Source organism: Aspergillus multicolor (genome assembly GCF_047715735.1).
Source record: "Aspergillus multicolor strain CBS 133.54 unplaced genomic scaffold BDW74scaffold_21, whole genome shotgun sequence".
Taxonomy (NCBI): domain Eukaryota; kingdom Fungi; phylum Ascomycota; class Eurotiomycetes; order Eurotiales; family Aspergillaceae; genus Aspergillus; species Aspergillus multicolor.
In genome coordinates this window covers 443,805-469,418 of record NW_027395972.1, presented here as the reverse complement: position 1 = coordinate 469,418, position 25,614 = coordinate 443,805, and the positions used below count along the sequence as shown (strand labels likewise).

At 53.7% G+C, this 25,614-nt stretch overlaps 11 protein-coding genes across 11 annotated transcripts; 7 read left to right on the top strand and 4 right to left on the bottom strand.

The window, feature by feature from the left end:
- The first annotated feature begins 1 nt into the window (after nucleotide 1).
- BDW74DRAFT_56189 (Zn(II)2Cys6 transcription factor domain-containing protein) lies at nucleotides 2-1,907 on the top strand. The gene is made up of 2 exons (XM_073733176.1): nucleotides 2-463; nucleotides 523-1,907. The coding sequence occupies exons 1-2, from the start codon at nucleotides 362-364 to the stop codon at nucleotides 1,756-1,758; spliced, it is 1,338 nt and encodes a 445-aa protein (XP_073581790.1). The 5' UTR covers nucleotides 2-361; the 3' UTR covers nucleotides 1,759-1,907.
- On the top strand, nucleotides 1,908-2,791 carry BDW74DRAFT_56158 (uncharacterized protein). The gene has a single exon (XM_073733174.1). It carries the CDS (start codon nucleotides 2,056-2,058, stop codon nucleotides 2,647-2,649), a length of 594 nt encoding a protein of 197 aa, XP_073581789.1. The 5' UTR covers nucleotides 1,908-2,055; the 3' UTR covers nucleotides 2,650-2,791.
- BDW74DRAFT_56167 (fungal specific transcription factor domain-containing protein) lies at nucleotides 2,773-5,176 on the top strand. Its single transcript, XM_073733175.1, has 4 exons — nucleotides 2,773-3,525; nucleotides 3,573-3,736; nucleotides 3,793-4,308; nucleotides 4,359-5,176. Exons 1-4 carry the CDS (start codon nucleotides 2,896-2,898, stop codon nucleotides 5,032-5,034), a joined length of 1,986 nt encoding a protein of 661 aa, XP_073581788.1. The 5' UTR covers nucleotides 2,773-2,895; the 3' UTR covers nucleotides 5,035-5,176.
- BDW74DRAFT_56153 (Zn(II)2Cys6 transcription factor) lies at nucleotides 5,177-7,476 on the top strand. Its single transcript, XM_073733173.1, has 2 exons — nucleotides 5,177-5,382; nucleotides 5,511-7,476. Exons 1-2 carry the CDS (start codon nucleotides 5,318-5,320, stop codon nucleotides 7,201-7,203), a joined length of 1,758 nt encoding a protein of 585 aa, XP_073581787.1. The 5' UTR covers nucleotides 5,177-5,317; the 3' UTR covers nucleotides 7,204-7,476.
- Nucleotides 7,477-8,407: 931 nt separating this feature from the next.
- BDW74DRAFT_186649 (uncharacterized protein) lies at nucleotides 8,408-10,717 on the bottom strand (the record flags this gene model as incomplete). The annotated part of the gene is made up of 5 exons (XM_073731302.1): nucleotides 8,408-8,606; nucleotides 8,680-8,803; nucleotides 8,876-9,484; nucleotides 9,557-10,445; nucleotides 10,502-10,717. The coding sequence occupies 5 exons, from the start codon at nucleotides 10,715-10,717 to the stop codon at nucleotides 8,408-8,410; spliced, it is 2,037 nt and encodes a 678-aa protein (XP_073581786.1).
- Nucleotides 10,718-11,071: 354 nt separating this feature from the next.
- On the bottom strand, nucleotides 11,072-12,813 carry BDW74DRAFT_157343 (Zn(II)2Cys6 transcription factor). Its single transcript, XM_073725128.1, has one exon. It carries the CDS (start codon nucleotides 12,694-12,696, stop codon nucleotides 11,149-11,151), a length of 1,548 nt encoding a protein of 515 aa, XP_073581785.1. The 5' UTR covers nucleotides 12,697-12,813; the 3' UTR covers nucleotides 11,072-11,148.
- A 322-nt stretch (nucleotides 12,814-13,135) lies between these two features.
- Nucleotides 13,136-15,098, bottom strand: BDW74DRAFT_169277 (uncharacterized protein; the record flags this gene model as incomplete). The annotated part of the gene is made up of 8 exons (XM_073726966.1): nucleotides 13,136-13,444; nucleotides 13,499-13,663; nucleotides 13,729-13,787; nucleotides 13,845-14,029; nucleotides 14,069-14,161; nucleotides 14,214-14,421; nucleotides 14,489-14,711; nucleotides 14,766-15,098. 8 exons carry the CDS (start codon nucleotides 15,096-15,098, stop codon nucleotides 13,136-13,138), a joined length of 1,575 nt encoding a protein of 524 aa, XP_073581784.1.
- A 1,435-nt stretch (nucleotides 15,099-16,533) lies between these two features.
- Nucleotides 16,534-17,893, top strand: BDW74DRAFT_180347 (heme-dependent oxidative N-demethylase family protein; the record flags this gene model as incomplete). The annotated part of the gene is made up of 2 exons (XM_073729722.1): nucleotides 16,534-17,174; nucleotides 17,251-17,893. 2 exons carry the CDS (start codon nucleotides 16,534-16,536, stop codon nucleotides 17,891-17,893), a joined length of 1,284 nt encoding a protein of 427 aa, XP_073581783.1.
- Nucleotides 17,894-18,795: 902 nt separating this feature from the next.
- Nucleotides 18,796-19,921, top strand: BDW74DRAFT_186647 (uncharacterized protein; the record flags this gene model as incomplete). The annotated part of the gene is made up of 3 exons (XM_073731301.1): nucleotides 18,796-19,003; nucleotides 19,062-19,840; nucleotides 19,892-19,921. Exons 1-3 carry the CDS (start codon nucleotides 18,859-18,861, stop codon nucleotides 19,919-19,921), a joined length of 954 nt encoding a protein of 317 aa, XP_073581782.1. The 5' UTR covers nucleotides 18,796-18,858.
- Nucleotides 19,922-20,474: 553 nt separating this feature from the next.
- Nucleotides 20,475-20,759, top strand: BDW74DRAFT_56136 (uncharacterized protein). The gene has a single exon (XM_073733170.1). It carries the CDS (start codon nucleotides 20,517-20,519, stop codon nucleotides 20,691-20,693), a length of 177 nt encoding a protein of 58 aa, XP_073581781.1. The 5' UTR covers nucleotides 20,475-20,516; the 3' UTR covers nucleotides 20,694-20,759.
- Nucleotides 20,760-24,447: 3,688 nt separating this feature from the next.
- On the bottom strand, nucleotides 24,448-25,567 carry BDW74DRAFT_180344 (alpha/beta fold hydrolase; the record flags this gene model as incomplete). Its single annotated transcript, XM_073729721.1, has 3 exons — nucleotides 24,448-24,686; nucleotides 24,792-25,019; nucleotides 25,087-25,567. 3 exons carry the CDS (start codon nucleotides 25,565-25,567, stop codon nucleotides 24,448-24,450), a joined length of 948 nt encoding a protein of 315 aa, XP_073581780.1.
- Nucleotides 25,568-25,614: the final 47 nt, after the last annotated feature.

Below are 25,614 nucleotides of genomic sequence, written 5' to 3'. Positions count from 1 at the left end.
AAGTAGTTGGAAGACGGAATTTGTCTACAGGTACTACTCACTACTCGCTAGTAAACGGCCAATGCAAGTCTAACTGGTAAATCAAGTCCCAAACAAGAAACCTTCTGTCTTTGAAAGCCTTGAAACATCATCCTATCATGGTTGAACACTGAGAGGCCACAGCTCCTGAGCCTGAAGGGGACAACCATGAACGATCACATGACTAGTCTTTAGGGAAAAGAGGCCGAGGTGTCGGAGCGGATAATTGGCAGCCCCCGGGCCCGCCCCTGCCTAATCGGGCTTAGACTGTGTCACTTTCTCTTCTGCAGGCACCGGCCAACTGAAACTTCAGTAATCGCTGTCGTTGTCTGTCCTGAGAAAAATGGCATCGAGGATGATCAACTCTTATACAGCAAGCAAATCGCGGAAGTCCCACCGAAAGTCGCGTCTGGGTTGTGGGAACTGTAAGCGGCGCAGGGTCAAGGTACATTCCTTCCACTAGCACGATAAGCAGCGATACTCTGCTGACGGACAGGAGTCCAGTGTGACGAGCAGAGGCCCGAGTGCAGAAACTGCCAGCGCCACTCCGTACCATGTGACTACGCTTCCGAAGATGGGAATACTAGCCATGAACTGTCGACGACCTCTGACTCTACCCCTGAACAACAGACGGATGATTCCCTCACCTTCATCTCTTCGAGCCAGGCAGATTTCAGGCCTCCGAAGCGGAGGCATGCCAGGCGGACTGTTCCTCCTGCTGAGGACTTGCAGCAGGCACCGGCCCCGTCCCTGAGCACTGCTGTAGTCAACAGACCCTTTGACTTCTCGGCTACGGACATGGCCATATTTCACCACCTCATGTCGTCAAAGGACCTGGGTGGATCAAATCAGATGGCAATCAGCCAATTCACGCGACTCGGATTCTCCTTCCACTACCTGTTGCACCTGCTCCTCGCATTTTCGAGCTTCCACTTAGCCCGGCACCAAGGCGACGATCCGCTGCACCAAATCCTCGGGCAGAGCAAGGACTATCTTGCGGAAGGAGAGCGGCACTACTTGATAGGTGTCGGTGCAGTCGCGGAGCAGATACCACATCTTGGCCAGGAAAACGGCCTTGCACTCTACGCTGCGACACTTCTCATCTTTCTCACTTCCGTCGCCAGGGGCCCACAGCAGGGAGAGTATTTGGCGTTTCGGGGTGATGGCCAGCCAGGATCTCTGAGCCTGTTTATGGGCATTAGAACAGTCTTGGAGACTTGCTCTGGGACCCTGTCAATCGATGCCTCCGTGATGCATCCTGCAGAGAAACTAGATTCACCTACGCCAGGGACCAGCGAGTCTCCCAGGCGCTGGCGAAGAAACGTTGAGGACGCCAGGCGATATGACAGCGAGTTACCACACCTCAGTAACCTGCTCAGCACCCTGGGTCCTGAGCATGATGCCAAAGGCTATCACCAAGCATTTCACCTGCTGCAGCATATCTTCCACTCCCTCTACGGCCCTGAGTCCAGCGTGGACGAGTCACAACTATGGCCATACATCTTTGGCTGGCTTTATACCCTGCCCAACTCCGTCCTTACCGCGCTGCAACACAGGGAACCCGTGGCGCTGGTCCTGTTTTCATTCTTCCTCGTTCTTCTCAAAGAGCTTGATGCAACCTGGTTCCTTCGCGACTGGCCGGAACATATCATCGATGGTATCTTCTATAACTTGGACTGCTCGTATCGGGATCATATTCGCTGGCCGATGGAAGTCCTGCAATGCTCGTTTTATCCATGATGACAATGCACATGTTAGCCACTTATCGTCGGGCTAGAGGGTTGGGATGGCCTGGGCTAAATGACCGCCTGACCTTCGAGGTGACTTGAGAGACGCAGATCGGCTTGCCCTCGCAGCCACTCGCGTGTTATAATAACTGCTTCTCCGTCCCAGGATTACGACCACTTCTTGAGATCTCGACTCCACGCCGCCTCTCTCCGATCGGGTCAAGTTGGAACCTGGGCTCGTGAAGTTGAGACCGATACGGGCACCAAAACTATTGTCGCCTGATTGGCCGCGGCCGACCTCTACCAAATTATGAGTATGAGATTGAAAGAGGTAGCGACCCTAGCATTGTGTTCGAGTGGGCGACACGTGCAGTCAACGATGACAACTAGGTATTTCGGACGCGTCCTATGCTCACCCATGCTGCTGCTGATGTTGACTTGGCGCATACGGTTGGCTTCTACCAAGCCAGACTGTGCCAGGACATGCTTGTCAGCCTGCCCCGCTACAGTTTATCTGAAGGTCACGAGTGCTCTGAAGTTGGAGGTGGCGGTGGCAATGATTGGCAGAACGATTCGTGAATTAAATTGTGCGTTTCGTCAGCATCACCAAACTCTGCTGGTAGGGTTTATGAGTTGTTGGATGCCTGGTCCGACTTTGGGGGTGCGATACGCCGATTTATACGACGCTCGATGCATGCACAACGCAATTTGCGACCGCTGTTGGGCAACATACACGGATCGAAGAACCGACCCTTCAAAGAAAGTCCATTCCTCCGTGAAAATCTTGGAGTGGGCATATGAAATCATACGACATCGTCACGTGCCGGGTCGGTATAAAGTGCCGATGGCAAGGGGAGATGAAAAGGACTCGACGGTGTCGGGTATATTTGGGCTAGTGATATAAAGTACATTAAGCTATCAACCATACCGACGATTTAGGCAATTTTGCTGCACGGCGGCCTCCTGTTCGTGGAAAGTCGAGCCGTAACCCACCGGGACATCCCCTGCGTCATACAAGCGTCACCACGTGACAGGAACAAACGGGGTTGATGTCACTGCATCTCAAACTCTGATGGCCACGAGCTCTCCATATTAACCCGTCTCTACACTAGTCTCTATGGTTGGCCCCGTTACGCGATAGCATTGCAGAATGTTCGAAACTGGCGACGCAGACTCAAATGCCTGCATCACCTACCACCAGTACGGCCAGCGCTGCACCGGAAGCGCCCCTTGCCGCAACTGTCGACAACGCCTTGCTGAGCATGGCCCTCAGGCCGACGGCGGCTCAGGCGAGCCCGACTACCACGAGAAACTGCTGAGCGATATATTTCGAATAATCCAATCCACCGACGAACGAGGTTCCCAGCCGTTATTAGATTTGATACGTAATGGCGCGACATATCCCGAGGTGCGGTGCTGGCTAGATCAGATTATAACAGGCGCACCGACGCCGAGCCAAGCGTTCTGCGCAGAATTTAGAGGCGCCAGGTTGCGCGCGGGATATGAGGTCGAGAGCGGAGCGCCATCATTTCGGTCGAAGGTTATGGATGTCCACTACCTGTGCGATTCGGCCCCGGTGAAGGTGCCCGCGAAGCCGTGGACGAGTGTTACGGACGACGATGCGCTGGTTTCGCATTTGATCTCGCTATATTTCACGTGGGATTACCCGTTCTATGCATTTGTGGACCCGGAAATTCTGATCAAGCACATGTCTGCGGGGCAGTTGCAGAGTGATTTCTGCAGTCCGTTTCTCGTCAATGCGCTGCTTGCGAATGCTTGTGTAGGTTTCTATTGCGTGTGGTAGTAGCTGTCGTTGACCAATGACAGCACTATTCACATTATTCTGAAGCTTATACGGTACCGGGAGATGTCAAAACCAAGGGTACGGATTTCCTGGCGGAGGCCGAAATGCATCTCCGAAAAAATCGGTTCGAAAAAGGATCCATCGTCCGACTTGCCTCTCTGCAGGCCACGCTGCTGCTATACGAAAGGTGGGCTTGCCTTGGCTGATGTAGGTTTGTCTGTCCGACACTGATGGTTTTGGTAGGTATTCAATGGTAGGGGACGACGACAACGGCTACATAATGCTCAATCAAGCGGTAGAAATGGCAGAGGCGCTGGGCATCATTAACAGTCCGGAACTGAGCTTGAACAATTCGCACATGTCGGAAGAGATGATACGATCGGTCCAGCGGACGGCGTGGGGTCTGTTTCAGATTGACACGATTGTGCATACCAACTTCCTTCGAAAAAGCTCGGTCAACGATGTGAGCATTGCGCGGATTGACCGTGACTTGTCGAAACCGTGGGATACGTGGGCAGCGTATCCTCTGAATAAACCATCCCGACCGTCCTGGCTGAGCCAAGCTTTTGATGAAGCGTGCAGGCTGTCATATATTGCACGAGACATGTCGCGAACTCTGAGCCCGAAAGCTACCAACTCCGCGGTAAACACACCTGAACAAAAGCAAGCGCTATACAACAAGCTACGACACTGGGAAGAAAACTTGCCAGCAACTTTCTCCCTGCATGAGAAGCCAGCACCGCATATCCTGCTGCTGCGGTTTGTGACTACGTCAGTTCTGTTTTGCTAGAAGCTAATGGTTGATATAGGATGCGGTATCATGCCTTGCTGATTAACCTTTATTGCGACTGGTTCGAAGGCAAGCCGCCCTTCAACGCCATTACGGGCCAGCCAAACCAAGAAGAGCCTTCGACGCGAATCGCCGACAGCGACGCTTTAGAGATAGCTCTCACTTCAGCGAGAGAAATCGCCGTCATCGCTAGATTGCATAAAGAGGAGTATGGTATGGAGCGCGCCCATCAGTTCGCCATGTACGCCATCCTGCTCGCCCTCTTCGCCTTCTTGGAGCAAAAGTCTTTCAACGTCCTCGACCACGACTTCCTTTCACTCACCAGCGGGTTTTCCATCATTGCCTCTCGGTCACAGGTGGGCATGCATTTATTTCATATCTTCCGACACTCTGTAAAATTCCGCCTGCAGTGCGGGAAATGGGAGAGCTCGGTTGCTGTGCCGAGAGAACTCGACGAGCTGTTCTTCAAGAACACATCACCTGATATCCCAGATAAATGGAACCACTACGCGGAGGGGCTGCAGAAATTGGCTGATAATGGGGAGTATATTGGCAGCCTCGATGGCGGGTGGCAGACGCACGCGGCGTCGGGGATCAACGACATGCTACGAAAGTATGAGACGCTGAGTGTGGGCAAGGTAGACGAGCTGCATGGAAAGGACGAGTCGAGCGGGTTTGGATTCTCACCGTTTTGACATACATAATATTCTTGTACATAGGTCTCCGTATACGATCGTGACAAATACAATAGTACCCTACCCTACTGCGGTGACCAATCGGCAGGCAGTGATCGGCATCCTTCGTGGCGGGGCTCAGCCACGCTTGGCGCTTCTGCGATCTTCTCCAATCTCACAACCCAAGCTCCAATTCCCCCTCGTCGGTCTGTCCTCATCCCAGCTGGCCTCTCCCACCACACCGGTAACCTAACCCTTCCTGCCACTGCTTTTCTCCAATGTGACCATTCATCGTGCTTCAACCATGGACAAGCCGAAAAGCATCCGCATCGGCTCAACAAAAGTACGCACCGGCTGCATCACCTGCAAGTACGTTCTTTCTCCCTTGTTTGCTCTGCTTATCTTATCCTCTCCCCTGCTGCCTCATCTCCCCTCCCCCCTCCTCCGTTATAATCAAAACAATAATCAAAACAACACCTAAATAACAAAACCCCCAGATCCCGCCGAATAAAATGCGACGAAACAAAACCCACCTGCCGCAACTGCACGCGCTCCAAGCGCCCCTGCGCCTACGCCCACAATCCCACCGGCAAACCGAATCTGCGCATCGTCGTCTACACACCCCGCGCGACATTCGCGACCACAGGCGCCGAAAAACACAGTCTGGATTTCTTCCTCGCGCAGATGCGCACGCGGTTTCCGATCCATTTTTCCCAGCCTGTGCTCCAGGCTGCACACCGCGAGGATGTCCTCGCCCACGCGGTTATTGCCCTTGGCGCGATGCAACAGGTTTTTGAGTTTGATGATGCTAGCGCAATTGGGGCGTGGAGTCCCATGGCGACGTTTGCGATGCAGCAGTATGGGAAGGCGTTGAGGTTGTTGAGGGAGAGGGTTAATGTTGCCTCGAACAGGAGAATGAGGCAGCCGGGGGCCGGTGCAGAGCCAGACCTCATTTTGATATCGTGCATCTTCTTCGCGTGTTTCGAGTGTCTGCGTGGCTCGACGGCCGCCGCGATAATCCACATGCGCTCGGGCCTGAATCTGCTGAAAGAGTACGAGCGAGATCCGCGGACGGGCTCGATTATCCCGCGCCGCACGATGCGCTCGCTTTTCACGCGTCTTGATAATCAATTGATCGAAATGCGCGGGAGTAGTTTGTCCATGTCGGAGCTGGATGAGAGTCTTGATGTTGTGGCAAGGGATCCGATGCCTGAAGATGATGTGCATGATGCGCTGAATGCGCTGTGGAATCGCATCTTGCATGGCATGTTGGATTCGGCGAGGGTGTTGGCGAAGGGGGAGGCGGGGACGCCTGGTCCCACTCCGTCCGGCGCGACGGGGATGGAGATGCAGATGCCGCAGAGTGATGTGAGGGAGAGTATGAGGCAGTTGCATAGGACGTTTACGGGGTTGGCGATTTCGGGGGAGACGCAGGCACATCCACATCCACTATCACATACACAACCAGGACTTGGACCAGATACGCATTCGAATTCATACTCACAACCACCGCCACACACGAATCCCTACCTACCTCAAAATCAACATCAGAATCAATATACGACTCCCTACCCACCGCAACAATCACAATCACAACCACAACCTCAACCATGCGTCCACCCCCACCTCACCCCCCGCCCACCCCCACAACCCGAACCGCAACCCCTCGACTACGGCCAAGACCCCGACATCCTCCGCATCTGGTTCCTCCTCTCCCCCATGCTCCTAACAAGCAACACCTGGGACCCGGCCGACGCCTGGGGCCCGCACAACGACAACTTCGCGCGGATCGTGTCCATCGCCGAATCCTACCTGTCACGCTGCCGAACCCTCAACCCGACACGACGCCGCACATTCACTTTCTCGCTGGGCATTGTGCCCCCATTGACACTAACAGCCACGCGCTCGAAGGATATGCATGTGCGTCAGAAAGCACTCTATTTACTGAGCATATGTAATCGACGAGAAGGGATCTGGGATTCTGCAGTCTCTGTGCAATTTGCCCTGAGGACGATCGAGCTAGATCAGAGTGTTAGTGAGCGGTCGGGGGAAGTGGAGGATACGGATTTGGCGGCGACGAGGCTCAAGAATCGCGCGGCGGCGTTTGATGATATTCTTGTTGCGGATGATGACGAGAGGCTTGTTAAGCATGAGCCTGTGGCGGATGGGGATGAGGAGGAGGATGATTGAAAAGGTGAGGGGGTGGGATGAGACGGAACGGATATGATATGATATGTATATACCTTTGAACAAGAGGCGGTGGATTCCAGATACGGGAATTCAGCATGTGGAAAAGTTGCATATATACTGGCCTGGCATTCCATTTGTTATAGTATGGATATCGAATGAATGTTAGACCAAGTTGGACCCCTACCATATCATTGTTGGTCGACCTCTGCCAATCCATAACTACCATCAATGTACGCAGGAAGCGCGCCAGGTGTTTAGAACGCATGAGACGACCATGTCTAGCTGCTGCTGCGCGGTACATGGTCCAATTACCTTATCCTTATCATACCGGTTCATGCTCTTAAGCTGCTGGAGGCAATGCCTCATGGATGGAATATGAATGTCTTTGCACTCCCCCCTCCCAGCCGTCATATCTGGTACTGGCCCAGGATGCTTGGGGTGGGGTGGGGGCGGCCCGGCCCCCAACCATGTGTGCCGCGTATGCCTACTAGTAGCATCCGGATCTGCCCCCTATTCAGTTCTAGGGTTACCTGTCCCCTCTACCTAGCCCGTGCAATACAAATGCCAAGCTACGTGTACGGCGTAAACTACCATAGAGTACACCCACGCCCCGCACCCCTTATTCCCGAGGAAAAGCGCCACAGTCTCAGTCTCACTGTAAGCCAGTATTAATTACATAGAAGGATACGACGGTACGCCCAGTCCATTACAAGGGCAACTAGTCAGCAAGATTCACTGGGTTTTGGCCCCCACACGGCTGCGGGGTGGGTGGGCCGTGGGCCATGGCCGTACGGAATCTTACAGTTAACAGTTATAGTGCGGATACCGTACTATGGTGCAAAATACCTTGGGGATGGATCCATACCTACTCATAGAAACCTTGGAGCATACGGTACGTGGAAGCCAAGGCTCCATGCAGGTGTCACAGTTCTATGCCATAGAGGTATGGATTACTCCTTTTTAGCTTACCTAGTGGTAGTGGTATAAAGTCCGTCCTAGCTGTGGAACTGCCAATGGTAGTTATCCCGGCATGATCGAGGGTTGCTGGATTCTGCTGCTCTGCGTACATCATTTGACCTGAAGGCCAAGTGGTACCCTTAAGTAGCCCTATGCCCCCTATGGAGCTTCCCGGCTATACACTCGCCAACCCCATCCCATCTAAGTACCATACCGTACTCCTAGAACCTCGATATTGCCGAAGCACCTATAACAGGCTCTTCCCCCCACAGCACGCACCCGCAGTACCAGTCCTAGCACCAGTACCCCTCTCCTGCTTCGCCTCCTGCCCAACCTCAACACGCACCGAACAATTCCTCTCCTGCGTCGACGGCGGCACATCAATTGCCGGATTGCGCGTAAAGAAATTCACCGGTTTCAGCGAGACGGTCAGGATCTCGACGGGCCTATATTGTCCCTCATCATCAGCTCTCGTCCTGATAGTAAGCAGTTAAAGGACGGAAACTTAGGGGTCCATACATAACAGGGAAATCCTCAATCCTTGGAACATGGTTAATCCCAAACTGCACCCAGACGACGATATCCTCGTCCACGACGTTGTCCTGTCGTGCAGCCCAGCCTTTTATGCCGGTGCCGCCTTGGCCTGTACATTCTTATATTAGCACATAATCCCCAAAGAAAAGAGGGGAGATAGGGTAGGTAATATGTGGCATACTCTGATTCGTAAACTTCCCCCCAGAAAACAATTCATCCCCTTGATATTTCGTAACATAAACCTCATGATCCGCGAACTCCGCCCTGCGATAATGAATACTCGCCGGGGCGGCAAGCATCTTCTGCAACGGCGGGGAGTGGATCTTATAAGACGCCGGGAGGTCATTGACCTTATTCTTGATGTTCGGATTCTGGATGCTGAACACGCGTCCACTCTCCGTATCCAGATCCAATCCGCACGAGACCGGAACCGTTTTGCTGTGTGAGGTGTAGCAATTCCCATGTGGGTTCCCGTGTTCAATACCGTGTGGGACGGGGAACGTCTCGGTATACGCGAGCTGGTTCCCGCTCGTATACGAGCCGAGCGCTGGATCGAGACGGAGCGAGAGGATATGCTGGTGGTGTGCTGCAAGCACGCCGGGGTGGACGATTGTGCCGAAGGGGACGGTGGCGCCTTCATCGATGGCGCAGGTGGATAGGATTCCTGTAGCCCGCACCTCGTAGTCGATTTGCCCGGCCTGATTGAATTTGAAGGCCAGGATGTACTCGTAGTTTGAGACGGTGAGGATAGTTTGGATGACGAGTTCGCGGTTGCGGACGATGCAGGCGCCTACCCATTGTCTCGTTAGCTACCACACTGGGCTGTGGAAGGTATGGCAGATGGGGTAGAGAGGAAACCCACGCCCAGTCCGATAGTTCGTATGCTTCCACCCAATCCCATTATCCTGCTCATGGATACAAACCGCATTCCCCTTGCGGATTGGCCGTCCAGCGCGATCACTAATCCAGCCGTCGAGGTACGCGATCGCACCGAGACAGTCGCATCCCAATTTCAGATCATTCGCCACGAGTCCCGCGCCCACATCACCCAGGTCAAACGCCATCTTGCGGAAGTACGGAGATCGCGGATCCGCGTATGGAACGGTCATCTCGCTCAGACTGATCCTGTAGAAGAGGGGCGTGTTGTCGTACCGGATATCCCGGAGCACAATGCCCTCGCGGTAGTTGAAGCCAACCCGGACATGCCATTTCTGCCAGCGCAGGACGTTGTCGCTATCAACTGTGAAGGAGGCCCCTTCTGGTTGGACCACGGTTAACGGCTTGAGATCGGTACGCAGGTTCTGCGCTTCAGGGACGTATTCGTTAGGACCGAGGTCCTTGTACGGTGTTACGGCTTCAGCACGTGTATCGTCAACGCCCGTGGGCATCATCTCAATCCGCGTGACGACCATACGGACTGGGTCAACGACTGGCGAGAAACTCAAAGGCCACGCATAGTGGTTGCTGTCCGGGTTGTTGGTCTCCGAGACGAACATGTACACCTGGTACTGGCGGTGTTTGTCGTCGATGCCGCCGTCAGACCCAAACCCCCAGGCTTCGGCGACCACGGTCAGATGCTCGGGGAGCTGCAATTTCGCAATCTCGGCGAGGACGCTGGGGTCCTGCATGACCATGTCCTCAACCTGCTGGACCTCGTCGAAGTCGACGTTGCCGTGGAAGGAAGGGTCCACGGGTTCAGAGCGGGCGATGGTGCGGTCGGGAAGTTTGACCCAGGTTGTCATGAGGGTGTCCTATAAAATGAGTAAGAAGTTGTCCAGATATGTTTTGCGTATGGAGGTTGGCATACACTAGACTTGATGTAGTAGATGCAGTAGGCGAGACGCGGCGGGGGAAGGGCGGATTCTCTGTTCATCTCAGCTACCAGATACGCGACCATGTCCTTCTTCGCTGGCTCATCGAAGGTGATGGCCTTGAAGATGAGTGTTTCGGAGCCATGGAGCGAATGCACGGCGGTGCGGGCCGCATTGATCTCGTTGGGGGTCAGGTCGTTGAGGGGGTGCATTTTGGATGTGGATGTTGAGTTCTGGTTTGTGATGAAGTCAAAGGTCCATGCAGGATACATATATGCATCCAGAGACCGTACGGCGTTATCCAGGTCTGATGTAGGGCTGATCGAAGCGGCTTAGGGTTAGCACTGATAGCGGCCTGGAAGGATGTGGCGGGACGCGCGAGACGCCCGGGACGCCGACCAGACGTGGGTCTAGACTGCTGCATGGATCAGCCCATTCCAAAAGATTCAGGACCTGCTTCTGAATCTTGCAATGATCCCAGAATCTCCGTGACACGCTTTTTCGGAGCTGCGGGCCCTGTTGCCGCAGGGGCTGATGGGAGAGGGCTGTGCCCTACTGCTCAAATCTCCTTAATCCATCAATCATATGATGTCGTTTTCACTATATACATTGTCATATCAGGGAGCTAAAACATGAACACAGCTCAAACAATCATCGGCTCAACCCCCCTCGCCGCCGCCCAGGCCTGCCACGACCACCAGGGTGCGCCTGTCCCTTTCCTCCGGCAATGCTCCCACCACGCCTCCAGCAAATCGACCGTGTCCTGGATATTCCCAAATCCCGCCCATCGATGATACTGCTCCAGCTTCCGCCGTACCCTTTCCCGATCCTCTTCCGTTATTCCAGAAATCCCAAACACGAACATCGGATACAGGGCACAAGTCTGCGCGTTCGATGTCCCGTCCAGCCGATCGAGAAAAGCCAGCCCGCCTGCGAGTGCCGTCTGAATGGTTTCGTCCTCGGCGCAGGACGCATATACTGTTGCGTGAAGGAGGATAAAGCATGCCCAGCGGTAGCATTCGCCAACGACGCGCTGCTGCTCAGTTGTGTACGGATAGGACCAGGTTTCAAGCTCCGAGCTGAGAGTGAGGCCTGTCTGTAGCGTCACGAGAGAAGGCCCTTCAATTTCATATTGTGTGCTACTGCGGAGGTCGAGGATCTGTTTGAGGATTTCAAACAGTCCGTCCTGCGTGTCAATAAGGATTAGATGATCATTCCCCCGCCGCATGCTATACAGCACTGCCCCTATCTGGCTAGTCCCCACGGTATCCTCGAGGCTGGTGTTGGTCACGCGCGCCAAAAGCTCATGATACTGGATCCAATCCATCAAGGCTCGGTGGTCGTTGCAATCGTCCCAGTCCGGGCTGATCCCGTGCAGGACACCCGCAAGCTCTCGGGCTGCCACCAGATGTACCTTCCAGCTAATGTCAAACCCGCCCGAGCAGGTACTCTGCTGGCACAGCAACATGGTCCGCGCAAGGGCTGTGACAATTTGCGGTTGCGATGCAGGGTCTCCAGACTTTCGAGCGTTGCCGCTCAGCACCTTGATACTGTCGCAATGATAGCGGGTGCCTTCGCCAAAGCGCTGCCAGGATGTCCGTGCGATTTCCCGATAAGTATCACGGTCGGGAATGCATGATTCCGATTCTAATCGTCGTAGGAGATGTGAGCCGGCGGCACTGAGGACCAAGTCGAGCACGCCCGGGTCTATAACGGCGAGTGGGAGGATGGCTTTGGCGATCGCGTTGGGATGGGAGGAGGAGTGGAGGGCCAATGTTGGGGCTAGGACTGTGGTGAAGTGGTGGAAGAGGCGACGCTCCACGGGCGTCTGTACTCCGGGAATGAGAGGAGGCAATGACGCAGTAGGGGCAATGTCCCTGGTAGTGTAATCTGGTGAAGAGGTGTCGATGAGTACACGAGGAGAAGGCGAAGTCCGACCGTTAGAGACACAGTCTGCTGGTTCGAAGGTGCAGGGTGGACTGGGAGAGCGGCACCGCGGTTGACTATTGCGAGGCGCCCATCTCTGTAGGCTCTGATATCCATCGCAGACCAGGTTATTCCTCTCGCAATTGTAACAGCGGGGTTTATGTTCATCGCATTTCTTCCTCCGCCGGCGGCACGTAAGGCAGCCGGTCTTGCTGCGGAGACCGCGGTTGGCGAGAGGAGGAAGAGCATGGTTGTAGGAGAGCATCTCAAGTTAATTGCCGGTGAGTTCGGGGGAGTAATGGCAAGTCTGATGGAAGGAGAGCCCGGCGGGAAGGCACGATGGCGATGGGGAACGTCACTGGGAAGGAAGGCCGAAAGTGGAGGGCAGATCCGACAGGGAAGAAATAACCCCGCACGATAAGATACTATAATATAGTGCTATTACTGGCTGTTGAAGGTACTAGATCTCGGCTTATCACGGCTAGGCCAGATCCTTAGGAGGCAAAAGGCGAAGATAACTCGTTGACACGAACCAATAGGGCTGCAGCTGTCCATGCAACAACAATCACAAAGTGCTCAATCATGGAAAGCAAAAGAAACAAAGCGACATCTCACCAGTCGTCAATAGCCACTGTCATGTCCGAAATACATTGCCAGGTCCCAAGGCCCAACCCTACCTAGGTTCTCAGGCCGCGACATGCCTCCTACAGCAAAAGGCGCAACCGCTCCAAATCCACATTTGGACCTTGAAAGTGGCGGCCAATCACCTTCCAGATGCCAACAAATATCAGAAGAAACCCCACTAGGACGACGCTAGAATAGTTCATCGAGGCCACGGTCGTCGGGAGTGTCGTCGGGAAGCTGTACAGGACAACCAGGACGGACACAGCGAATACCGCGAAAGCGTTGCAGAATGTGCCGACCGCAGATCCGAGATCAAGATAGCGAGATTGCGGTAGAATCGACCGACCGCGCACGAGGAGTATTGCTTGTGGGATCACGTAGCTGATATTCTATGGCAACGCTTGTTAGGACCGAAGGAAGTTCCGATTTGGGTGATCACATACCAAGTAGAGCACAGCAGACGTGGTAATCGAGTTAAAGGCATTTGTTGAGGCAAGATAGAGCAGTCCATATAGGGTTGCAAAGACAAGTGAAAGACAAGTAGCGTTGAGAGGCGACTCGGTGCGCGAGTTGATCTTGGTGAAGATGCCGGAGTAAGGAAGGCCGTTCTGAAATGAAATGTCAGCTCTTGAAAGACATCTCCAAAGTAAACATCAAGGCAAGAATAGCGTACATCTCGAGCGAAAGCCCAAGCCATGCGTCCAGATGTCACCCATTGGGAAGTTATGCTTGCTGCAGTCCCTGTCAGAGGGGCGATTCCGAAGCTGGGGAAAGTCCTAGAGTTCTCACCAACGTAGACAATGGTCACCCAGGCCTGGATCACAATGGCTACAGTCCTGCTACCTGTTGCTTGATAGAAGGCCTCCAGTGCTGGAAGCGTAGCCGAAGCGACACGCTCGGCATCGGTCATTGTATACATCATGGTGACAAAGAGCGGAAGGGCCGAGAGAACGCCGATGAGCATCGTCAGGTTCCTGTTAACAAAGTCAATTCAATATTTTGTAGAGAGGAACTGGGATACGAACATGATCTGAGGAATTCGCCGACTGGGTTGAGGCATCTCTTCAGCGATATGTGTAGCAGCATCTGTTCCGACGTAGGCGTACCTGACGAACATTAGCCCCTTTGGCCACTTTGATGGACGAGAAAGATATGTACATCGAGTTGCCAGCACCGAGAGTCCATGCAAAGGCTGTTGGCCAACCACTCGAGCCGACTGGGGCACTGACAAGATACGACACAGGTTGAAAATGTTGATGTTTTGCGAGAACGAGAATGAGGCTTAGAAGAAAGCCAGCGATTGAAACATACAGGCACATCTGAGTGACCCAGGGGACCGATTTACTCTTGATGAAAAGGGGACTGGCTGTTGTTGACGGTTTGTGTCAGTGCCAATGGTTGTCGTTAAGACATAAAATTCGGAGGATGCTTACCAGTCACAATCATCACGAGAAGATATATCAGATACGTCTTCCAAGCCGTAACAGCCAGATACTCGAAGCAGAATGCCGAAAGACCAAGGATGGAAGTTGAGGCAAGCACCAGGCCTGAACAGGTGATGATCCACCATCCGAGCAGGGCGAACCAGCCGCATAGATACGAAAGGGGTCGTCGGTACCGGTCGGTGGCCAGGAGGTAAACAGCATGATACTGGCCCTGTGAACTATTGTTAGGGTCACCACATCTATGAAAATAAGAGAGGTTACTCACCCCACTAGTTGGAAAGGCAGACGCAATCTCCGCCAGCCCTAGGGTAATGACCCACTGGACGAAAGTGGCAACCACCAGACCAAAGACGACATTCTGGGGCCCCGCGTATTTCAGGTTCTGGCCGAAGCAGCTGATGTATCCGACCCAGGACCCGGTGATGCTGAATGCAAGACCAAGGGATGAGAGAGCAGAGAAAGACTGCGGCATATGGCCATCGCCGGACGGAGGTGAAATCTGAACCATATCGCCTTGCTTCACATGTTCGCTGCCCGAGTCCGGCGTGACAGCCTTGTGGTCAGGAGGCTTCTTGTCTGCAGAGGTAGAGGTGTGCATCGTGTGTAAGATGGAATGGCAGAGCATACAGGTATACTGTTGGGAAGTTGTATGGGAGACAGACAGGGTTGTTCATGAAATCGAGTGCGATGTCTGCCTTTTATGTCCTGTGTATATCTTCACCTAGACTTCTCCTCAGATGCTCCAGATAAGCATTCCATGTTGTGGCAATGATAGGATGAAGCGGGGGAGTCGAGGGGCTGGGGAAGGATGAGATGAAACCAACAAGCCTGATTTGGCTGCATCACCGGAGTCCCGGCATCGCATTGAGGCGTTGTCGAGATATCCGTCAACCTCTTCCATCCTAGAGGTAATAGCGAATTACATTTTCATCTTCGCCTCTCTGCAAAACCCCCGAAAGGGCGAGATGGCAATTTAATCGTGGAACTGCCAACTGTCACTGGCTGGATAAGGGTTGATGAGAGGGGTCAAGGTTATCCGTTCAATAGAAGCCTGCTAGAAGATAATTTTGCCATCCAAGTTGGATTTCAACATTGATCGTACAAAAATATCTTATCGACCCGTCGTTCGCGGCACGGTATCATAGTAAGTGTAGGCACAAGGACCACCAAAATGCGAGGATCAAGAACCAGAGAAAACAGCATTTGGGGAACAGACCGGTATAATGAGTTTATTAGAAGGCCAGGAAATGCTTACCGCATATTCAAGAATCGAACGTTAAATTATCAGGAAGCGGCAGTTGGGGAATTGCGTCTGGGGAAGGAGCGAGGGGGTGCACCTGCTGAGCAAGCCTGGCTACGGCCTGGTCTGGTAATACGCCGTCCCTGGTGTCACAGAATACAAACCTTCACTTGTTATCGTTCACTGTTCACGCAAGCATCTAGACCCATGACCTATTCTGTGTCCACTTAGGGCTAAAGCACCAGAGTTACAGATACCCTGCTCGATACGTGATGATACTGCGATCCGACCACAGCGTGAGAAGAATCGTGTATGGCCCATGAATGTTTCTTTTCGCAAGGACACCCCGTGTATCTGACTTTTCTCACCAGCGCTGGATACAGCTGTGCCCCGTTGGGTTGGCATCTACCCTGGGTACCACCTATATTCGGGTGAGATGACAACAGACCCAGCATCCAGAGCGTGAGACGACCACAATGCTTGCAGAACGTCAGGACTAGCGCGCAACAGGCGTCTCGCGCGTCTCGCTAGATACGCAAGCCCGATGGCTGATAGGGCTTGGTGGCCTGGATCGCCGGTCCCTATGGTTTACTGCCCGTGTGCGCTGTACACATCAAGTGAATCACGGGTCGTCAGAAGTCGTCGAATAAAAGCCCCCCAAGGATATGATCTAATACATTAACGCCCGTGAGAACAGACATCTCTGAAGGAACCCTAAGGTTGTGCTTTTTCTGGTATTGCTTGTTATCGAGACGATTCACACCTACCTAGCCAACCCGTGCTAAAGCCCAACATGATCGAAGCACTCCTCCCAACATACCATCCAGCAAACCCGCTGATCCCATGCCTACTGCTCATAGTAATAGGGCTCGTTCTTAACTCTCGTCACGCTAAGTCCTGGACCTCGACCTCCCTGGCATCAAGATTCACGAAATCCTCAACCCCCCATGCACCCCCGCCAGCACCAACCGCCCCAGAAACCCTCAACTTCGCCGCCATCAAACCAGTAAAGGGCCTCCCAACACTCACCACCAAACCGAACTGGCCCCGCTACTGGAAACCCGGCAAATTCCAAATGACCATGGCGCTGCGCAAGCTCGACATCAACAACTGGTTCAACTACGACACCCTCTTTGACGAAGAGCACGCAGCGAAGGTCGCCATGGTGCGCGGGCCGAATCCAGAACTGTACGTTGACTACCTAGACGGCATCGACGAACCGGTGCTTGAACTCTTTGACACAGTCGTGCAATATGTTACAACGCGGTTTCCAGATATGTTTCGGACTGATGGGGAGTACGTGTATATCGACCACCTCAATGAGAAATATCGGGTCAGGGAACCGTTCGATATCCATCCGCTGGCGGTCACAGGCTTACTAGTGCATGACGATATTTATCTCTTGAAGAAGGGTGTTAGGGATTTATACTATCTGTCCGTCCCTTCACCTAATATATTCTACTCCTAACCTACAAGCGAGAAGACATCTAACAAGCTTCGAATAACAAAGACGCGGCGCCTTCCTCGCCTGCCCCTCGGGCTGGCGCCTCCAACAACGCATCGGCTGGCCGCTGCACCAAATCCACGACCCAATTCCACTGTGGAAGGAGAAGCTGCAGAAGTCCATGGAGCGGTATGCCGTTCTGGTTTTTACTTGCATAACCTCCCCCGAAAACAACACTAACAAGGTGAATATGTCCAGCTTCTTCCTCACCATAAAGCCCATAAAACCCATCCAACGAAACAACCTCTTCATCCAGCCCGTCCCCGGAATCTTCCACGTCGTCCCCTTCGAAAAAGCCCCCGTCTGCACATCCTACGAACAGGTTCACATTCGGACAGAACTGCAGTCCCTGTCAAAACTCCCCCGGAGCGAGGCGGTGATATTCACAGTCCGTACATACGTTACGCCGCTGTCTGCATTGAGCACCGAGCCAGCGCACCTTGAAACGCTGTGGGACCATGTGCGTAACTTCCCAGAAGATATTGCCGAGTATAAATGTCGGCATTTGTGGAACGATGTCTTCGAGGTGTATTGTAGGGAGATGCTGGGGAAGAATGATCCGGATAATGCGAATGATGGGAAGGGGGAGGTAGATGCGGAGATGGCGAGGGCGAGGGTTGGGGGGAGGGTTTGTCCGGCTGGGTTTTAGGGTGAGATTGTGGAAGTTAGCTGGGCTTCATTTGTGTATTGAGTAACTCGTGAGAGGTTATTGCTAAGGCGAAAAGGTGGTCAATGGAACTCTTCATTGAAGTTATATTTTCCATGGGAGTTGGTGATAATTTGGTGTCATCCCCTACCTATGGTACCATAGTGGACCGACGTTTTAGGGCTCAAAGGTATCCGCGAGTGTAGTGTATTTAGTGGGCACATTTTGTTACACGTTCTGCTTCTGAAAGACTTGGAGCCATGCGAGCACTGAAGGACATACAGTCAATGTACGTCTGACATGGGTTGGCTGGGCTTGCACCCTACACTACCAAAGCGATGATGGGATCTAGGAGAAGCCCGAGCCATTCACGCAGTAAAACTCGCACACGCTACCCGATCAATTCTCCCGAGATTGCGGTAGAGATAGCAAGGTACAGTACTGCCAAAAAACACCGGGGTCTCTCAACTCCAACTCCGAGCCGTACCTACCTGAGTAGTTAGGGCCCACCCGCAACGAGGCGCGCGGGACGCGCGATCCGCCAATCGGTACATTTGGCAGGTAGCTGATATGATAAGGCCAAGTACAACTACAGCCAGGTACCCTTTCCAATGACGTAGGTCGACTCCAAATCAGGACTCCGACACTGGCTCCAAATTTCAGCTACTACCTATGTACTGTACGGAGTAGCTGGAGATGCAGAGGATAGCTCCGGTGTCGCGCGCGTCGTGCGTCTCGCGAGGAACATCGCTTCTGACCTCAGAATGTCGATGAAGTTCGTCAATCGAATGTGTAAGCATTGGAATCTGGTATGCTAATGAGCAATATGCAGATCGTGACTGGGAGCGCTCAAGGCCTTCGAGATGCTATAAATGCCCGCCTTGAACTGGTGTCCAGAATCTCTCATCACCATCAACATTCTACTTCATCCAAACAAAGCAATTTCCTAGCCCAGTTATTCTTTCGCCATGGCCGTCCCCAGCATCACCCTGAACACCGGCGTCAAGATGCCCATCGTGGGTTTCGGCACGTGGAAACTCAGTCGTGAGACCAGCGCTGACCAGGTCTACAACGCCATCAAGGCGGGATACCGTCTTCTGGACGGCGCTTGCAGTGGGTCCTTGACCGCACCAGCAAACAGATCCTTAATGATCCATACTAACCTATGCAGTCTACGAAAACGAAGTCGAATGCGGCGAAGGCGTAGCCCGCGCAATAAAAGACGGCCTTATCAAGCGCGAAGACCTCTTCATCGTCTCCAAGCTCTGGAACAACTTCCACGACGCTGACAAAGTGGCCCCGATCACGAAGCGTCAGCTCTCTGACTGGAAGATCGACTACTTCGACCTCTTCCTCATGCACTTCCCCGTCTCGCTCGAGTACGTTGACCCGGCGACTCAATATCCTCCCCCCGACGGGCCCGAGTTCCCCGCCGGCACGGCCTCCGTGCAGGAAACCTGGCAAGCGATGGAGAAGCTCGTTGACGCCGGCCTGACCAAGGCGATTGGGATCAGCAACTTCAACGGCGGCCTCTTGTTGGATTTGCTGCGGTACGCGCGTATCAAGCCCGCGACTCTGCAGATCGAGCACCACCCGTACCTAACCCAGGAGGTTCTGGTCAAGTACACCCAGGACCAGGGGATTGCGGTAACGGCGTACAGTTCGTTCGGACCTAGCTCGTACATTGAGCTTGACGCGGAGGACGCGAAGAATGCGCCTCTTTTGCTGGAACACCCTGTTGTTGTGGAGATCGCGAAGAAGCTGGGGCGAACACCGGCGCAGGTGTTATTGCGCTGGGCGACGCAGAGGGGTGTCGCGGTGATTCCCAAGAGTGGCAACCCTGAGCGCCTGGTGCAGAACTTGAAGTCGACGGACTTTGAGCTGGATGGGGATGACTTGAAGGCGATTAGCGGGTTGAACAGGAACCTGCGGTTCAACGATCCTCTAAAGGTTAGTACTTCCACTTGGTCTCCAGTCCTGTACTAACTGACATCTGCGTAGTTTGGGGAGCCACACCCGATCTTCTTTTAAGCGACGTTGGCAAATGGGTACCGGAGACGGGAAATGGGCGAGAGTACCATAGATTGTTATTCACACTCTATCTAGCGAAGCGAGGGGACGGGGACGCTGCGACAGACGGGTGAAGGTGGTGTTGGACCTGGGTGAACGTGGCTAGATTAGTCTCTGGGAATAGTATCCACTGTTGAAGACAATTCAAAAATGGCACCAATCGAGTAAGAGTCGAAGCAAATTAATATTACCTGTCTATATCTTGGAGTGTGCGACTTGAAGCACGGTAGTCCTCGTGGTGGGCATGAAAATGTCCAGATTTAAGTGGCGACTCGATGATCATTTTGTATCTGTTGATCCCCGAGGTCAGCAGCAGAGAAGGTCAATGGATTGGTTCCGTGGTCTTTCTTTTGGCTGAAGAAGGGGAGCTCGTGTCAAGTCTGGTCGGGTTTAGCCCGGCGGCGGTGCCTGACGAGGCTTTTCCCCTCGCTCTCCATCCTCTCCTTCGTCTCATCCTCCTCCGCTTCATCTTTTTCCTCCTCCCTTCCCATGACTCCAAGCATCAATCCATCATGAACTCTCCCAGCAAGTCCTTATCATCTCATACGTCGGATAAATGTCCCGAAGCCCTAATTCGAGGGCCTCGAATACCGACAGGGCGCGTACTTTATCCGAACGGCCTGAAACAGCCCATTCGTGGTGTTCCAGCATGGACGACGGGATAGATCAGATCATGCGCCAGTCTCAGCCCCCTGACTCTAATCCGACCACCGTGCAAGGTAGGCGCAGTTGAAGCTGGTGCCATTTGAGGCTAGCTCGCTCAGCCCTGGCCCCCACGAGGCTGAGAGGTCGCCGCTTGTCTTTCCCCGCTCCCTCTCTTCAACTTTTCAACTCTTCTTCACCTTAGATTCATCTCCAACTTTTGTCTCGCGCCTGTTTCTTTCGACGAAGTTCGCAATGCATTCCTCTAAAGAGAGTCTCCCACGATGAAAACCCGCCGCCCGCGCTCCACAGATTTCACAATCGGCTGGATCTGCCCTCTCCCCCTCGAATACGTCGCCGCGAAATCCGTCCTTGACGAGCTATACGACGAGACCGACTTCTTGACCGGCCGTATCCATAACCATGACATCGTGATTACCTGTCTCCCCGCGGGGCAAATGGGCACCAACGCCGCCGCTGCGGCGACCGAGCGAATGCGCGCTGCGTTCCCGTCGATAAAGCACGCCCTCCTTGTGGGAATTGCGGGTGGGGCCCCGAGCGATAAGGCGGATATTCGACTTGGTGATGTGGTGGTGGGGCATCCGGATGGACAATATGGAGGTGTGGTGCAGTATGACTTTGGGAAGACGCTTCCTGGTGGATTTCAACGGGTCGGGTATTTGAACGCGCCGAGTCAGGAGTTGTTGAGTGCCGTATCGCGATTTACGTCGAATTTGGACGCTGGAAAGGGGAACATTAAGGCCCGGACTCGGGAGCAGATACCGGCTGCTGAGGATGTTCTCTTCCGTTCTTCCTATGACCACGTCGGCGGGGACACTTGCGACCGTTGCGTTAGAGACATGGTGGTTCAGCGCCTGAAGCGCGATGGCGATATTGGTATATTCTTTGGCACGGTCGCTTCGGGGAATCTGGTCATCAAGGATGGGACTACAAGAGACAAGAGTAGTACCAACCTCGGTGGTGTCCTATGCTTCGAGATGGAGGCTGCTGGGGTAGTGAATCTTTTCCCGTGCCTGGTTGTTCGGGGCATCTGCGACTACGCCGACTCTCATAAGAACAAGGCCTTCCAGCCGCTCGCGGCCGCCACCGCTGCTGCATGTGCTAGAGAGATCCTGCTGTATCTTCCCAGCTCGACACGCGACAAACCGGATCACCCTACCCGCCATCTATCGGCGGAGCAACGGCAGTTATATCTAGAGTCATTGAGCTTCCAGCAGCTGCACAGTCGGTTCGAAACGATCAAGATGGCGCATAACAAGACTTGTCAGTGGCTTTTGGACACTCAAGAATATAAGAACTGGCTTGACGAGAATTACTTTGACCAACATCATGGATTCCTCTGGATCAAAGGAAAGCCCGGGTCAGGCAAGTCGACGATCATGAAGTTTGTTTCTTTGCAGATGGTCCACGATCCATTTAATGTGCCAGTGCTATCCTTTTTCTTCAATGCCAGAGGCAACGCATTGGAAAAGACTGTGGTTGGCATGTATCGCTCTCTTGCTTTCCAGCTGCTGGACGCGTTTCCCGACCTCCAAAGTATATTTGACATGGTTCCAACAAGAGTAGCTGGTAACCCACCCCCGGCTTGGGAAATCGAAACGCTAAAGTCGCTTCTCTCCGCTGCAGTAGAGAAACTCCAGGAACGCCCGCTGGCTGTCTATATCGATGCTCTTGACGAATGTGATGAAGAAGAGGTTCGGGACATGCTATGTTTCTTCGAGGAATTGGGTGAGCTAGCTGTCTCCCACAAAGTCAGGCTTTTCGTATGCTTCTCCAGCCGACATTACCCCCATGTCACGATTTCGCACAATATCGAGCTGGTTCTTCAAGATCAGGATGGGCACAGACAAGACATTCTCGACTACGTGTATTCGGAGCTTAGGATCGGACACGGGGATCACGTCCAGCAGATTAAAGACGGGATCACTGAGCGAGCATCCGGTGTCTTTCTGTGGGTAGCGCTAGTCGTACGGATTCTCAATAAAGAATTTGATCGAGGTCGCGTCCACACGATCAAGCGACGCCTCAAGGAGATACCGGATGGACTGCACGCATTGCTGAAAGACCTCTTGACGAGGGACAACCATGACAGGGACGCTACTTTACTTTGCCTGCAGTGGATCCTGTACGCGAACCGCCCTTTGGGGCCGACAGAGCTCTACTTTGCCATCCTCGCGGGAACCGAACCGGACCCGGGGTTTCTGGCCGATTGGACGGCGCACAGGGTTACAGAAGATGTGATGCTGAAGTTCGTGCTTGATTCTTCCAAGGGCCTTGCTCAGGTAAATAGCTCGGACCAGGGGCTTGAGATACAGTTTATCCATGAGTCGGTTCGGGATTTCCTTCGCAGTCCTGGGTTCACCGAAATAGGACTGGGATCCATCGCTCCAGGGCCCAGCCACGAGGCTCTGAAAATCAGCTGTTTGAACTATGTGTTGATGGACTTGTCGTTTCGATTTGCGCATGCTGCGAGGATGCCAAACGCAGACACCCGGGAAGCCAAGCTTCTGCTGGCATCTATCCTTCAGGAATACCCGTTCCTTCAGTACGCTGTAGAGCACATCTTGTACCATGCAAATGAGGCATCTGAGCATGGAATTCCCCAAGCGGCGTTTCTGACGAACTTTCCCAATACACAGTGGATCATGAAGGATAACATTATTGAGTATAACCTCGCGGCAGCAAGAGCAGGCCACGAAGAAGCCACCAAAATCCTATTCACCACAAGCACATTCGGGAAAAGACTCTTGAGTCATGATCGCAGAAAGAACGTGCCCCTTCTGTTTGCCACGTCCAAAACCAGCCAACTAGACCTTCCCCGCCTGCTCGCTGAGTCCGGTGCACTCGGCAAGACACCTCTCTCTCAAGCAACAAGGCTGAACCTGGAAGCCGTAGCCAAAGGCCTTCTTTCGATTGGCGCCAGCACCAAATGCAAAGACTACGAAGGCTTCACACCACTGCACCACGCAGCCATGGATGGTATGCCATCCATGGTCAGTCTCCTTATTGCCGCTGGTGCTGACCTAGAAGCGGGCGAGTTATCAGGGTGGACACCGTTGATTCTATGTTCTGTATACCGGACCGACACAGACGCCGTGACCATCGCAGAGCTCCTTCTAGATGCTGGTGCAAACATAGAAGCAGCGGACCACACCGGTGGAACTCCGCTCTTTTACGCTGTAGACGATAATTCCGAGCTCATAGAACTGCTGATAGACAGGGGGGCGCGGTTAAAACCCGTCCTGGAGCTAATCAGTAAGGCCAGATCCATAAGCGCCCCGCTTACGGATATTGAAGACCGCGACGACGATGGCCTCACTGCGCTCCACCGTGCGGTACTATGGGGCCTGCCGGGCCTGGTAACAGCAATTTTGGTCAGTGGCGCGGACCCTAATTCTAGAGATCATGCTGCGAGGACACCGCTCTCGTATGCCGCGGAGAGGATTGGCGGCGCTGTGCTGGAGCGGTTGTTGGATTACGGTGCGGATGTGCATGCCGTAGATCTCTCCGGGAGAACAGCGCTCTTCTATGCGGCGAGGATGGGCTGGACTAGTGAGATCAGAATGTTGCTTGAGCACGGGGCTGATCCAAAAGTACGAGATAATGATGGGCTGAGGGCGGCGGATTACACAAAGACTAAGGGGGCCAGACGGCTGCTAGACGGGGTGGATGTGTCCGATGAGGAGGAGTGGCCTCTTATACCCCCTGGCTTCTAGAACATATGGGTTGTTCTCGAGGACTCAAATGAATGGGCAAGTCCTCCCCCGGACTGATTACGACCAAACGACGCAACAGCAGCTAACTTCATGAAAGCCAGATACCATCTAAACAAGGATCTCTCGAATCGCCCCCAAAACGACCTCCTTCTTCTCCAAATGCACACTATGATTGGCGCCGGGCACAACAACCAGCCTCGCACCGCGGATCCCCTCTGCCAGGACCCGCGACTGCTCTGGTGGACAGATCCAGTCGTGCTCGCCAACGATAACAAGCGTCTTAGCCGTTATCTTGCCGAGGTCAGCAAGATAATCGAAGTATTTTTCGCTCGGCGCGTAAAGCGCATCTATGACAGAAAAGCAAAAAGCGTTAGCAAGCGCCCCAGACCATACCAAAGTCCAACTACGAAAAGTATTCAGTTGAAAGGATGCAAGGTGAAGAGTCAACATACTATGCGCCTCAGCATTAAACACAGTCTCCAAATTCCGTTCCAGGGCCTTATCCGCATCAAGGTTCTCGCGCTCAACATAAAGCGGCGCAGCAGCATGCATAACAAGCCTGAACTCATCATCGCTGGCAAACGACCCGAAGATCTTATCGCGGAGCATGGAGACGCTCATGCTCGGCGCGAGGCCAGCGGATAGGCGTTGTTGCAGTGTTGATAGGGCCTCTTCTTCATCTAGACTCTAGTCAGCATGCCAGCTATGTGTTGATGGGTAGGGATAAGGACGGGTAGGGTATCATACGATGCCAACTCCCCGCCGTCCCCCTTAACACCAAATGTGAGACATTATCTGGGAACTCAATCGCGTACTGCAGCGCCAGGAACCCGCCGAAGCTGCCGCCGATCAGGACAATCTTGCCACTGCGGCTCCCATTGCCATTGTCCCCGCCCTTCTCTACGCTTTCGATGGACCGGCTTTCGCCCTCGCCCGCGGCCCCGTTTCCAGCAGTGAAATGAACCCGCAGCGCCTCAACATCCTCGACAATCTGCCTGAACGTATACGGCTCCGTGCGGGAGCTCGAGCCGTGGCCGCGGTACGTGAAAGAGAGGACACGGTACCCGTCTTCTGCTAGGGCCGCGTAGGCGGCGTGGTCGGAGTAGTGGGTGCCGAAGCCGCGGCCGCCGTGGAGGGTTATGAGGAGTTGGCCTGAGGCGGGGCCGGATAGGGTGTAGGCGAGGGTTGCGTTGTTGATTTTTATGAAGCTGTCTTTGGGTGGGGGCATTGCGGTAAAAGGATGTTGAAAGCTGGAAGTGGGTAGGTGGGTAGATA